Below are 15,419 nucleotides of genomic sequence, written 5' to 3' on the forward strand. Positions count from 1 at the left end.
ACACAAAGAATGTGACTAATGGACATATGTAGAATATTGCACCAAATTATTAGAGAATACATACTCTTGTCAATTATACATGGAAACACATATAAGAATTGAATTCCTCTTAAGCCATAAAGCAGGCTTAAGAAATTTCAGTGGTTGGTATCATACATAATACATTCTTTGACTACAATGTAATGGAGTTAGAAATCAGTAACAAAAAGATAAACACTCATATGTTTGAAAAATTTTTAATGCAATTATAAATAATATGGGTCAAAAAAGAAAAATGAAAATTGAAATATATTAAGACTTGAATAAAAACTAAAATATATTTGCATATTAGATACCTATGTATGTAAATATGAATACATACTATGTGTATATATAAAATAAATTTTACTTTTGTGTACTGCAGCTAAAGCAGGCGTGGGTGTTTATTACATTACAGGCTTCCATGCTACCCTATATTCCATACCTCTGCATTCTTATCCCCATCTCCTGTAGTCCCCACCTTTTAAATCTGGGCTGGGCCTCTGACTTCCAATAGAATGTGATGGAAGTGGTGCTGTGCCAGTCCTAGGCCAAGCCGTGAGATGGCCTGGCAGTAGGGCTGGCACTAGGGTAATATGAGTTGTCCAAGGTACTCACTTCCAGATGCTAAACCCGCACCAACTTAAGAGTGAACGCCTCCTCCAATTCTGAGGCCCGAGAACCTCTCCTGCCTCACCCTAGTCCCAGGCCTGCCTGGCAGAATTCAAGTTTGTGTTCTTAGGAGCCTTGCACCACCAGGTAGAAAATCTGGCTACTCTGCTGGAGAGGCCACATGGATTTGTCACATGTTATTTAACTCTATCAGCAAGGGCTGGAGTGGGTCTCCATAGTTATACACTTTAATATTTCTGTGGTAAATAGGAAGATTCTCTAAGTGGGGTAAAGACTGTAGAATAATCTCATGTCACTGAGTAGTCTGATTTTGCTACCAAATAAGGTATAAGATAAAGTTCTGGTTTTTAGGGATTTGGGGATTTTGACGGGATTGGATTTATACCTGTATAGAAAACTTCATGCCAAAAATTTGAAAATGTAGATGAAAAGTATAAATTTTTAGAAAATAGAGTTTCCTAAAGTCAACTTCAAACGTGATTGAAACCCATTAAAGAAATTGACTCAGTAATTTAAAATCCTCCCACTAATAAAATAACAGGCACAACTGCCTTTACAAACCAGTTGTACCAAACATTCAAGAATTAGGTACATCCATATGTTCCATATGAATGAAACGTTCTAGAAACAGAAAGACAGAGAACACTCCTTAACTCACTTTATGAGGTTAGCATAATGGTAATACTAAAATCAGATAAGGACAGACAAGAAACGCAGGTTAATAGCTGATCTCCCATAGAATGAGAATTGAAAATTACATCCAGTCTTGTTCATGAATATAAATGCAAAAATTCTAAACATAACATTAGGAAAGGAATTTAGAAATACACATAAAAGATACCATACCATGATGAAGCTGGATTGATCTCAGAATTCAAGGTTGTTTTAATATTAGAAAATTGATTAATTCACTACATTCCCAGATTAAAGGAGAAAAATTATATAATCATCTCAATAAAGGAAAACGTTTGATAAAATTCAACATTTATTATATAAACCTTAACAAAATAAGAATATGACAACTCCCATATCCTGCTAAGGCATCTATAAAAACCTTTAACAAACATCATAAATAATGATAAAATATTAAAATAATTCCTTTTACTATAAAGAACAGGCTGAGGATGCTTGTTGTCACAACTTCTGTTTAACATTGAACTGGAGATCCTAGCTATTGCAGTAAGAAAGAAAAAAATAAAACAAAGTGTTAGGATTCAAAAGGAAGAAACAAAACTTATTTTTTGCAGGTGATATATATTCTCTATGTAGAAAACTGGAAGGAATATGTAAACAAATCATTAGAATTAATATGTAAGTTTAAAGTTGCTGGCCACTAAGTCAAACAAAAGACAATTGCATTTTTATAGACTAACACTGAATGCTTAGACATCATTTTTAAAAAGAAACTATTTACAGTCATGCCAAAGAATATAAAATACTTAAGGGTGTTTTACCTAAGGGTAAAACTGACAGGATAACTCCAAGCCCATTATGGGGTAAACTATCAAACTATTGAAAGACAGTAAGGCAGACCTAAATGAAGAGGCATACCACATGCTTGGACATCGTAAAGAGGTCAGTTATCCCCCTAATCAAACTCCTACAGGGATTACTTGTTGAGGTTGACAATATTAGAGTAAATTTATATGGGAGCAAAGGGCCAGAACACTCTGAAAGAAGAAAAATAAGAAGGGGAGACTTGCCCAACTAACGACTAATTGTAGGTATAGTGATTAGGACAGTGTGGTGGGCAAGGAATTCACAAAAGACCGATGGGACCGGATAGAGATTCCAGAAACAGACCTGTACGTACTCGGAAATGTGATGATAACAAAACCAGCATAATAGTAAAGCCAACGGGGAGAAGATGTACCATTCAAAATGGTGCTGAGACAATTGGGTATCCATATGGAAAAGAGAGTGACTATAAATACCAAACTCATGTCATATAAAAGAAAATCAATTTGGGGTGAATTTATGACTTAAATGTGAAATAACATGTAACGTTGATGGCAGAATCGCCTAGATTCCAAATTCATTTATCCAGCTTCCTGACGGATGTTACCCTTGGATACCTAGCAGATACTTCACACCTAGCACGGTCATCCCCTGCCTTCAAACTGCTCTGCCCACACTGTCCCCGTCCGCGTAACTCCAGCAACTTCATCCTTCCATTTGCTTGGCCCAAAAATCTTGGTGTCATCTTCGCTCTTTCATTTACATCCTATACCAGGAAAGGCTGCCAGCTCCACTTTTGGAACACATCCAGAACCTGGCATCTTCTCTCCACCTCACTTCTACCACCAGCATTCTTGCTTGAGTATTAGAACAGCCCCCTAAGTGGTCTCTCTGCTTCCGCCTTGATGTCAACCCTTGCTCATACCCCCTCCCGCAATAGCCACTGTCACTGTTCAGACACATTGGATCCTGTCATGCTTCTTCTCATAACCATGCACTGGTTTGCCATCTCCCTGGCATGATGTGATGCAGAGCCCACTCTTTTCCTTTTTGACCTCATCTCCCTCAAGCTACTGATTTGCTTTATTTTTTTCTGGAACACCCCAGCCACATTGGTGCCTCTCATCACAGCTCTGATACTACCTTCTCCTGGAAGCGCACTGCTCACACACAAGGTACATCCTCTCCCCCTTATTTTTCTCCATAGCAATTGCCACCACCTGATACTCTACGCATTTTAGTTCTTTAAAAATAATGCCTGCCTCCATCCTCTAGAACATCAGCTCCATGAGGACAGGGATTTTTGCCTGTTCCCTGCTCTATCCCCAGAGCCTAGAGCAACACTTAGAACACCTATTTGGTAGGTGTTCAGTAAATGTTTGTTGTATTAATGAATGAATCTATTACTAATCATATGACTGTATAAGTCACTTACCCTCCCTAAGCCTTAGCTTCCTTATCTGAATTGGACAGTTGTGCGTAATTTACAGGATGAGTGGGACAGTGGAAATAACTTACATCGGTGGAGTACCTACGTAGTTCCTAGGAGGTGCTCCTAGTTTTCCCTTTCCTCTGAGTCTGCCTGGAAGAGAGCAGGGACTAGAGTTGGGCAGAGCTGAGCTTTTCTATTATTCTTCCCTTCCCTTCTCAGCACTTGGGCAGCCATAGAACAGGATGAGGCACGACTTTATGAGTGCAATGGAATTCTCTTCCAAATATACCATTGAAAGAAAACAAGCTGCAGCATGTCATGTGGAGGGAGGTGTGATCACATCTGAGGTGGGGAAGTGAGTGGCAGAGATTCAAGAGTGCTGGGTGGGAGGGATGCTTTCACTCCTTTAAGGATCTTTTGAATCTGTACCATAAATTTCCTTACGTAAATAATTTATAAGCCTAAACTTTGTTAGCAAATGTGCAGTTCTGACTTGTCCCTCCTGGGATGAAGTATGCCACAGCCTGAGCAGGAGGGCAGACGATTGTGCTGTGCATGTGATCACCAGATCTTCCTCAGTCTCCAAGGGCCCATCATTTTCAGGGCTACTCAAAACATGGAATGCAGGGTCGGAGCGGGGTTACAACTGGGGCCTTTCTACAGAATTTTTTTCAAAATGCTTCCACAAATGTATTTTCTCAAATTCTCTACATGGTCACATGCTAAGTACCTTAAATTACTGACAGCTGGCTGTTTCTGAAGGTGAGCTTGATACCCCTGCTGGGTCTTGCAGTGACAGTACGGGTACCTCCAATGCATGTGTTTAATGTGTTTATGTATTTTCTGAATTGGCAGATAGGAAAGGTATAACATGTCGTGTGGGAGGGAAATAATGAGCTTTTTATTTTAAAATGTTAAAATGGGATCCTTTTTGCAAAAGGTTGTGACCTACCTTAGAAGCCAGCATATTTTCAGAAATAAAAGTAAATTTACATTTTCATTAATATCCTGGAGCTCCCGAAACAGCTGCTACCCAGCCCCTGGAATCTTTCATTTTTCATGTTAGGTAACTCCCTCTCCCCATTCTGGGCCAACCTCGAGGCTTAGAATCCTATTTTATAGACATTTCTAAAACTGGTGGTTTCTTTTCTAGTTTATTCAGTTTCATTTTATTGACTGCTGGCTGGCTCAGTCACAGAGAGAGAGGAATGAATAAAACTTACCTCACCTAAAAAAACCCTGCTAAATTTTAGGGGAGAAAATGAGCAGGTTGGGCATAACAGATGAGTGGAGAAAGGGACTAAAAGAATCAGCCACGTTGAGTGCAGATGTCCCAGTGCAGTGAGGGGGATGGGAACGATGACGGCTGCAGTTCCCATGACAGTGTGCGCTGGACGCAGAGTTCTGTGTTATTCATGCCACATAACAAAGCAGAAAATGGGGACACTGTTTCACCAAGATGTCCATCAAGTACAGTTAAATAAAATGAGTTTGGGCTGAGCTTGGAAAATTTCCTAAACCAATTGAATAAATGAGACATTGCTGTAATGAAAATAACTCTGATTTCTACTGGTGAATAATGTCTTTGAGCTTTAGTATATTTGGTGTGAAATATATACGTGTGTGCGTGTGTGTGTGTGTGTGTGTGTGTGTGTGTGTTATTAGGGCTCCTTTGGTTAGGATTTGACTTTATATAAAGAATAATTTTAAAACACTTTATATAAAACACTTTATATAAAGAATAATTTTAAAAAATAGCTTTAAAAACACACCTTCTCCCTCTACTATTTTTTTCCTCTCCCTTCTTTGCTTCCATGATGATTTTTTTATCTTTTCTGTAGAGGACCTAATGGGTAAGAGGTAATGAGAAGTGGAAATTATACATACAAAAGGATGATGCTACAAAAGTTACTTTTTGCAGTCAGCCATTTGGAAATTGCAGTGCATTTTCCCATTGAAACAAAGTTATTCATGACTGGCTTACCAGGCCAACCCACAAAAACCTATTTAATCTATAATGTCTGTGTGGTATAGTACTGTGCTAATTGTACTATAGAACCCAACCACCATCCTAGGTTCCCATGGATAAATGTTTTTCAAGTTCAAATTGGAATTCCAGGAACACATTTCCCTTGCTTCCCTGAGGGGATGGCGGTTGCCCTCTCCCAGCTCTTGCCCACTTCCTCCTCTACCACAGTCATTGTCATCGCTGACATGTGATGGGCCGGTGCCCTGGGCATTTTCTCATCTGGATTAGAGTGAGGACTCTCAGTATGAAGTTGTAGGTTATGGCTCTGGGGCAGGGGAGTCAAGAGGTCCAGAAACTGGAGGGAACCCAGGAGTGGAATGAAGGTCAGGGCTTCAGTGAATCAGACTGGGAAGGTTGTGGGGGCTGCATCCTCCTGCTTATAAGTCCTTTGTATGGATACTGCATTCTTGGGACCTGAGGGTAGTTTGTTGCCTTTTTTCCCCATGATAGCCAGTGCTTTGGTAGAGCTCTTGGGCCCAGTGCTCCCCTGGGGAGGCCCCTGCTGTGGAATGTGGCTTCCTATGAGAGGGAACAGTGGCTGTAGGTGCTGAGATCAACATCCCTAGCACAATGTTCCTGAAGATACATGTTCCTCTGGTGGTGCCTAAGGTGATTTGACTTGATACATGTACAAGAAGTTTTTGTTTTAAATGTTATATCTTTATTTTTATAGTTATATTTATAGCAAGGGATACTGGCTTTCCATTTATGAGAGTAATATAAATTTCCTATTAAAATGTGCTTATTTAAGTCAAAGTAAACTGGTTTAAAGAAAGAAATTAGAACAAGAAGTGCATGCGTGTGAGAGACTATTCTTTGGTGAACAGCTCTAGTAAAATGATATGCCGTCAAGTGGGAAAAAAGCAGGTTACCAACTGTATGGGTTGTACGATTCCATTTTTAGAAACACACAAAATACATTCAGTATATAGCTGCCCTCAAAAACAAGATAAATCTGGACAGATGGACACCAAAATATTGACAGAGGTTGGTTATCTATGGGAGGTGGTATTACAGGTGATTTTTCCAATTTTTTTTTCTCTTCTTAATTGTGAATGCCTTCTATTTTTTTATTTTTTTAAGGATTTTATTTTATTTCTTTTAATTAATTAATTAATTTTTAAGGAGGGCACATCTCACAGTGGCCCATGTGGGGATCAAACCGGCAAACTTTGTGTTAATTAGCACCACCCTCTAACCAACTGAGCTAACCGGCCAACCCAGTACTTTCTAATTTTTTACTGCACTGATAATACAATACTTTTCTTATAAAAATGTAACTGGAAAGCATATATAACTTTCTCTATGCTCCCCATTGTCTCTTCTCCTTCAGTTATATGTTGTCTTCTGGTCTCCTTAATAGGGAACATGGGTGACTTCTACCTTCTTTGTTTTTTGAAGAAACATTTAAATCTTTTTTCTCCAACTTAAGATACTAGTAGAATTCAGTCAGCTGAGAAAGTGAAAATTGCATTTCAGTTTACATACAAATGGTTCTCTGAGTAGTACACTATAGCTCTTCAAGTCACGGCTCTTGCTGTCCTGGCAGGCCACACGTCGGTTAGCTGTTGGGAGGGACCACTGAGACATCCTTTTGGGCCAGCCACCAGGATAAGAATTGGAAGACTTGCTTCTCCTTCATCGTCTTTGTCAACTTGCAGGGTTCCCTTAAGCTTAAGCAAGAACCCCTCAAGGTTTCCATTTCTACAGCTGGATCAGATGACATTGCAGATGCTCAGATTCCATAAGAATCAATTAGCTCAGGGTTTGGAGAAATTGGCTAAGAATGCTGACAGAGGTGAAGCTAAACTTAAGTTTGCTGCACATCAGTGACCAACTCATCCTAGTTTGCCCAGGGTTTTTCTGGTTTTAGCACTGACAGTCCCATGTCCTGGGCCCGTCAGTCCCGGGCAAACCAGGACAGTCAGCCATCCTAACTGTACAAGGTTAGGCTAACACAGTGGCACTGGCAACATGGAGAGGACAGGGAAAACTATACAGTCAAACAACTTTCCCAGCCAGTGTCCAGGGGAACGGTATCATAATATGATATGATATTATATCATAAATATAATACCTTTCTAATGAAATGTAAATTTCAATACAATTTTAGTTGATAGTACCAGATGTCCTGAAAGATTTATTTCAAGTTTGCTGTCACATTGTATCCGCCTCTTTCAATGGTTATCGTACCTTATACCGTGGTTGCTAAGATTCAGTAGCCAAACGGGGAGAAAAATGACATCCTCATCTCACTTTCATTAATCTTATTTATATGTGTAATTTTAATCACTTCCACAGGGAGAAGGCAAACCTTGCCATTACTCTCTGCAATGACAAGGAGGAGATCATGGCCCAAGCAACCTTCCTGGACTACCCCAACTGGAATGTGGCCGAGCAGGATAAATGGGTGTCTGTGTTCCAGGAACTTGACAGTGACATCCCATGCACGGTAAGGAATCACGGAATCAAGCATAGTGTCTATTAAAATAGGCTGGATTTTGAAGGAAAAGCCTGTGGTTATATACATGTCATATATATGTATATATATATATATATATATGTGTGTATGTGTATGTGTATATGTATGTGTATATATATATATATATATATATATATGAGTTTTGGAGTGAGCAGTTCAAAACTCACAACAGAAAGTATATAACATTATGACAGTTAGAAATGAAGTTAGCTGGTGGGGAGGAAAAGTGGGTCTGAGAGCAGGAAGCCAGAGGGAATAGGAAAGGGCAGGTAATATCCATATCAGACAGCTGCTGGCTTCGCCCAGGTCATGCTTTGCCGATGAGGACTGGGAGCAAGGCATTAGTGGGAGTGTCAGAACATCTGCCTTCCAGGTCTCTACACTGCTCCAAGCGTCAATGTCCAAAGTCTTTGATATGTTGGGAGGGCACTGCCATCTACATATTTGCCCCTGTAATAATGACAACAGAGCCTCAGATTCATGTTACACTATAATTTTCAAAGTGCCTTTATGGACTCTGGCTCATTCAATGTCTTCTAGCTGCAGGCACATGACAACCTGTTGGCTATTAGGAGCCAGGTCAGCAGTTACCAGGGAAATGGCCTTAGTAGCTGGTGCCACGTCTGAGCTCTCCCTGTCCTCGGCCTGCCAGAGCCAGGCCAGCATCTGGCCTCAGTTTCTGTGGAGAGCCAGAGGCTGTGACTGTGGGCAGCACACCTGCCTGTCAATGGAATTCAACAGCATGTCCCCAGAGTCCTGAGGAGTGTCCGCTGAGTGCATGAGTTCACCCCTCATATACGCATGCGTGCATGCACCATACACACATACGCACACTGGGCACATTATCTAGCACTCATTCAGCTAGATGGTGCCTTCTCTTTGTCCTCTATGCTCTTCTCTACCTCACTACCCTGTACACCCAGTTACCTTTGTCAGAAAAATTATCTCAAACTTGGAAGTAGACCAGAAAGATTCTTTCAGTCGGTGCTTGTACCTTTGATTTTCTATTGACTGGGCTATTTTACAGTTATGTAGGAATAGTGATTAACTTGTTGATTTTTATCCATTTGAGATATAACTAATTTTTAGTGGTGGAAGTGGTAACATCAAAGGTTGCAGTTTGTTGTCCAGTAGGACATTAACTATTTTGTATCTTACCCAGCAAACTTCTAACATTCCTTCATTAAGTTGCCTAAAATAGCCAGCTTCTCAAGTGCAGTGAATCATTTTTGTCATCTCGTTTGTCACCTCATTATTTGATGGGTTGAATAAATCTCTATTGTGTTCATTTTACATTTGCATTAGGATCATGATTTTAGCATTATTCATAAATACTTTCCCCTTTGTTCTTTTTCTTGTTCTCTTAAAGATTGCTTCATTTTAAACTATTTCCTACAGTAGTGTAGAGCTTAGCTGTCCAGTATGGTAGTCACCAGCGGTAAGTAGCTATTGAGCACTTCAAATGTGGCTAGTCTGAACTGAGATGTGCTGTAAGTATAATATATGAACCAGATTTCAAATACTTAGTAGGAAAAAAAGCGTAACATATCTCATTAATAATTTTTTTATGGATTCCTTGTTAAAAATGATAATTTGAATATATGAGGTTAAACAAAATATATTAAAAATTAATTTCACCTGTTTAGTCTCTTCTTTATATCTACTAGAAAACTTAAAACTACATATGTGGCATGCATTTGTGGCTCAAATTATTTTTCTATTGGACAGCATTAGGATAGAGCCTTAGGCTTAAAGTATTATTACCTATCCCAGGGGTATTTATAACTGAAGTAATAATTTTTGTCTTAAAGCTAAAGAATAAATCTTGAATTATAATATTTTTGATGGACGAGAGAATCTGGGAGATACATCAGCCAAGTAATAAACCATGTACTCCTAAAGCTAGTCCTGTTTGAAATGTTAAGCAGATGTTAAGTAAGGTCGTTATGGGATTTAGATGACTTAATAGACGGAGAGTGCTTACATTGGTGTCGTCATTGTTGTTATCTGGACTTTGATTCTGACTCTGAGAATGTTGCACAAAACAAGCCATTGGATTCATAACGTGGCATCTGTCTTCCATCCTTCAAATTCATAAGAGACTCCTTCCCTCATGTCACTTGAATAGAGAGGCAGCTGCTGACTCAAGAGCCCCTGGGAAAGGGTGATTGTCTTTCCCTTGGCATAGATACTCCCGAGGACAAGACTACCGAGTTAATAATTGATTTTACTCCCCTGCAGGTGCTTCCTTGCCCACAGACTGTTTGTGAGGGCAGGAAGATGGGCCAGAATTCATTTCCTTGAATAATTTTGAGCTACGAGGACCGACGGCAGTGAAAACAGTCAGTCAGGAAGCTCAAACACTTGCCTGAGTGTCTCATCACTTTAGATGTAAAAAATCATCCACAAACACGGGCAGCTCTGTGTCTGTGGCCTTGCCACTCCTCTCATCAAGAAGTGGAATTTGTGTCCCCAAAGCCCTCCTTTTACCTGCGACCCTGCTGTAACATAGCCCAACTGTTGACTCAGCCTTTCGTTGTGTTCTCTTTTCTTCTGCAGCCTCTGAACACATTGTTCATGCACCTCTTTGTGGCCGTGAATGAGTATTCTGTTGGCTGCTGCAAAGAGATTATTCGGTGAGTGACTGGGGCCTTGTACACAGTGACTTGGGGGGCTGGCAGCAGCACTGTAGACAAGACACATGAATGCCAAAATGACACGAAAGAGACCAAGTGGATATAAATGTCCCTTGGTTCCAGGACCCCCATGAATGACAAAATCCACGAATGTGAAAGTCCCTTATATAGACTGGCATAGTATTTGCACAGAACCTATGCACATTTGCCTATATACTTTACATCATTTCTACATTACTTATAATACCTAATACAATGTAAATGCTGTGTAAATAGTTATACTGTATTGTTTAGGGAATAATGACAAAGAAAAAAAAAATCTGTACATGTTCAGTACAGAGGCAACCATCATAGGCCTAACTACATAGTACACATTAGCAACAATGTAAGATTTTTAAAAAATATTTTCAATTTGTGGTTGGTTGAATCTGTGAATACAGAACCTATGGATACAGAGGACTATCATGTAAAAATATTTTTGAAGGACATGAAATTCTTTGAGGTGTTAAATTTGCTTGTTACTTATGGCTACATTAAAGTATTTACTTTGAATAGCAGTGATATTTCTGAAAGAAAAAAAACAATCTATTTCTTTGAGTTGGTGCTCTCTTCAGCACACATCTTTAACTGCCACTGTTTGAGGCAAACAGGTAGTGCAGTTATTTTAAAAATGTATTTGTGGGGGGAAGTAGTGGAAAAACAAAGAGATGCAGACTTGGAAGGTTCTTCTACAAATAGTTTTCTGCAATCTTATCTTCAGAAATGTTTATTAACATGACAGACTGCAGAGCTTCCTGAATAACACGGTGCATCGAAATAGGATCAGCAGGACTGCCAGGTGATGCCGATGGCCTCTGACAGCCTGCACAGACATTTGAGGGTGGTGGCCTCAGCTTTCAAGTCAGTCACTTTGTAATGTCACACCAGGCCATCCAGATGTCAGGTCAAAGGTTAATATTAGCAGAAATCTGGTGTGCTGCAGAACATGGCGCCCTTTATTCTCTCAACTTCCATGGAACAGACAGAAAAGGGGCCGTTTGGAATGCAGGAAATACAGAGAAGAAAAATAAATTGCCTTGAAGATGTTCTTGCCTTTGCAGGCAGAAAACAAAGGAGCACATGTGGTCGTATGAATACCTCATTTTTTTAGTGAAGGCATTTGTCTCAGTCAGGTGCCAGCTAATGAGATTGCTTGTTTGTTAATAACATGCATCCTCTCTTTCCCTTGCCAGGACCGTGTTTAAGGCAGTGCCAGAACTGCACTTCATCTTTCTCATAGTGCCATCCTACATAAGCCTAGGTAAAGTCTACTCAACTATCTCCCATCCCCAGTTGCTAATATAGGAACTTCATGCTTAAAGGAATGGGAAATAAGAATGGTTTCCATTTCCTAAATGTATAATGTGCCTATTTGATTATAACAATTAAAACACAGTTTAGAATGGAAACTACATTTAATTCTGAAGTTTTAAAGTTATTTCTTGGTAAAATGAGGGCACATTTCTTTGTCTCTGATTTAGGATCAACTCTCATAACTGTGTTTGACCTAGTGGGGAACATTACGAGTCTGACATATGACGAGGACTTTGCCGTGCATGTATGTCACAGGCACAACCATTACCCTCAGCTGCACATTCGTAAAGCCAGGTAAGGTTGGATCAGTGCCTTTTATTACCTAAGCTTTACCCTGACAGTTACCTTATGAAGAGTTTTTAAATTGCCAGTTCTTACTGTAAGTGGCTATAGCTTGGATTAAATTGTTTTATAATACTCATAAGCATTACTTCATTTGAAGATGTGTAGACTTCCTCTTGATGACCTAATTTGTAGAACTGAATATCTGATGAAACTCATTTGGTACTCAATGTAGCCAGCAAAGTTGTGCATTTACTACTTACGTGTTTTTGAAAACACACAGTCCTTGATCCCACACTGAGTGAAAGAACTTTCAAACAAAACCAACTTAAAAATGAATCTACATATTTCGTTTTCCCATAAAGCCCACCTATTTTCTGGCATTCAGTGAATGAGGATTCTATTGACCCCAAAGAGGAGTTTTTCAAGTTGAAATTCTTTAATGTCAGTGGCCCACATGACATGCCCTGAAGTTCAGCAATCTAAAGCAGACGGCTGTGACAGATTCTGTTTATCAAAGGTGGCCACAGCACCATCTTCCACTCCACAAGCTCTCCTACAATGTGGCCTTGCCACTGCTCTCATCAAGAAGTAGGATCTGTGTCCCCTCTTTATCTGGGTGGATTGTGACTTTTTAAACCCACACCACATGGTAAAAGGGATGCTCTGTGATTTGTGAGTCTATAATCATTCTGCCTGGTTCTCTTGGAACTCTTGCTCTGGAGGAAATGAGGGGAAGAAATCTTACTGCCCTGAGACCACTGTGCTGGAGAGGCCACATGTTGGCACCAGAGTTGACAGCCTCAGCGGGGCTCCCACTGACAACATTGACTGCCAGCTGTGTGAGTAAGCCATCATGGACGTCCAGCCAAGGAGAACTGCCCTATATCTGCAGCCCAGCCAACATTTGACTGCAGCCGCATGTAAGACCACACGCAAGGACTGCGCAGCTGAGTTCTCCCAGATTTTTGACTCACAAAGTTGTGAGCAAAAATAGAATGGCTATTCTGATATAAGAGTGTATATGAAATCATTTCACAAGGGTAATTGCTTGGTTTTATCAGTGAAGAATAAATTGTATCTTTTTGGATCAACCATTACCATATTTGATGAGTGCTGGATTTCTTTAGACAGTATTGTATTTAAATTTTAAAAACATGAGAGCCTACAATTTACCAGACTTGTAGTATTAGAGCATAATTGTTAAGAATTTGTAATAATGACATCAGGTAGGTGTAGATTCTAATCTTGGTTCTGCTACTGATCAGATAGTTTAACTTAAAAAAGGAACTGAAATCTGAACTGACTGATTACAACTAATGAAATTGAATTGTAATCAATAAGCTCCTAACAAACAAAAAGTCCTAGACCAAAAGCCTTCATAGGTGAATCTTACCAAACATTCAACAAAGAATTAACACCTATTCTTCTCAAACTATCCCAAAAATGTCAAGAGTTGGGAAGGCTCATTTACACGAGGCCACCATTTTGATCCCAAAATCAAATAAAGACATTACAAAAAAAGAAAACTATTGGTCAGTATCCCTGATGAATATAGATGCAAAAATCCTCAGCAAAATATGAGTAAACTGAATTCAGCAATACATTACAACGATCATAACGCTACGATCAAGTGGGATTTATTCCTGGTGTTCCAGGTTGGTTCAATATCCACAAATCAATTAACGTGACTCACCACATAAAATGAAAAATAAAAATTATATCATATCAATAGATGCATAAAAAGTGTTTGAAAAAATCCAGTATCCATTTGATAAAAACTCTCAGTAAAGTGGGAATAAAGGGAACATATCTCAACATAATAAAGGCCATATATACCAAACCTACAGCTAATATACTCAATGGGGAAAAGTTAAAAGCATTCTCCTTAAGAACAGGAACAAGACTAAGATGTCCATTCTCATTACTTTTATTCAAATAGTACTGGAAGTCCTAGCCACATGACAAGAAAAAGATATAGAAGGCATCTAAATTGGAAAGGAAATAAAACTCATTACTTGCAGATGACATGATACTATATATAGGGAAGCCCAAAGGTTCCACCAAAAAACTATTAGAACTGATAAATGAACTTAGTAAAGTAACAGGATACAAAATTAATATTCAGAAATAGGCTGCATTTTTATGCACGAATAACAACCTGTCAGAGAAATTAAGAAAAGAATCCCACATACAATTGCTTAAAATAAAATAAAAACATAGGAATAAATTTAACCAAGGAAGTAAAGGACCAGTATTGGAAAATTATAAGGAGTTTAAGAAATGAAATAAAGGAGATACAGATACGTCATATACCACGCTCATGAATAACAAGAATTGACATCATTAAAATGTCCATACTAACCAAAGCAATCTATAGATTCAATGCAATCCTGTCAAAATTGCAAAGACATTCTTTACAGACCTACAACTAGTAATCCTAAAGTTTATATGGAATCATAAAAGACCCCAAATAGCCACAGCAATCTTGAAAAAGAACACAACTGGAAGTATCACACTACCCTATATCAAACTATACTATAAGGCCATAGTAATTAAAACAGCATGGTATTGGCATAAAAACAGACACATAGATCAATAGAACAGAATAGAGAGCCCAGAAAACCCATTCTTATGTGGTCATTTAAACTATGACAAAGGAAGCAAGAACACATAATGTTGTAAAGTCAGCATATTTAATAAATGGTGCTGTGAAAATTGGACAGATGCAAAAAAAAAAAAAATGAAACTGTACCATCTTCTTACTCTATATACAAGAATTAACTCAGGATGGATTAAAGACTTAAATGTAAGACCCGTAACCATAAAACTCCTAGAAGAAAACATAGGCAGTAAACTCTCAGACATTACCCTTAGAAATATTTTTACTGATATATCTCTTCAGGCAAGGGAAACAAAAGAAAAAATAAACAAATGGGACTGCATTACACTAAAAAGGTTTTGTAGAGCAAAGGAAACCAGCAACAAAACAAAAAGACACCCTGCTGAATGGGAGAAAATATTCACCAATGATACATCTGATAAGGGTTAATATCCAAAATTTACAAAGAACTCAGGCAACTCAACACCAAAGAA

The 15,419-nt window shown here is 38.9% G+C and overlaps 1 protein-coding gene across 4 annotated transcripts in view; it reads left to right on the top strand.

Annotated features, from left to right (window-relative positions):
* CFAP61 (cilia and flagella associated protein 61) overlaps window positions 1-15,419 on the top strand; it is a 332,957-nt gene that overhangs the window by 7,663 nt on the left and 309,875 nt on the right. For all 4 annotated transcript variants that reach the window (XM_019712531.3, XM_074317335.2, XM_074317333.2 and 1 more), the window contains exons 3-6: window positions 7,872-8,022; window positions 10,612-10,688; window positions 11,921-11,988; window positions 12,209-12,335. In XM_019712531.3, coding sequence (XP_019568090.2) covers window positions 7,872-8,022; window positions 10,612-10,688; window positions 11,921-11,988; window positions 12,209-12,335 — 423 coding nt within the window. The remainder of the gene's footprint in view (window positions 1-7,871; window positions 8,023-10,611; window positions 10,689-11,920; window positions 11,989-12,208; window positions 12,336-15,419) is intronic.

Source organism: Rhinolophus sinicus, chromosome 13 (genome assembly GCF_057876585.1).
Source record: "Rhinolophus sinicus isolate RSI-liver-muscle chromosome 13, RSI-T2T, whole genome shotgun sequence".
Lineage (NCBI taxonomy): Eukaryota > Metazoa > Chordata > Mammalia > Chiroptera > Rhinolophidae > Rhinolophus > Rhinolophus sinicus.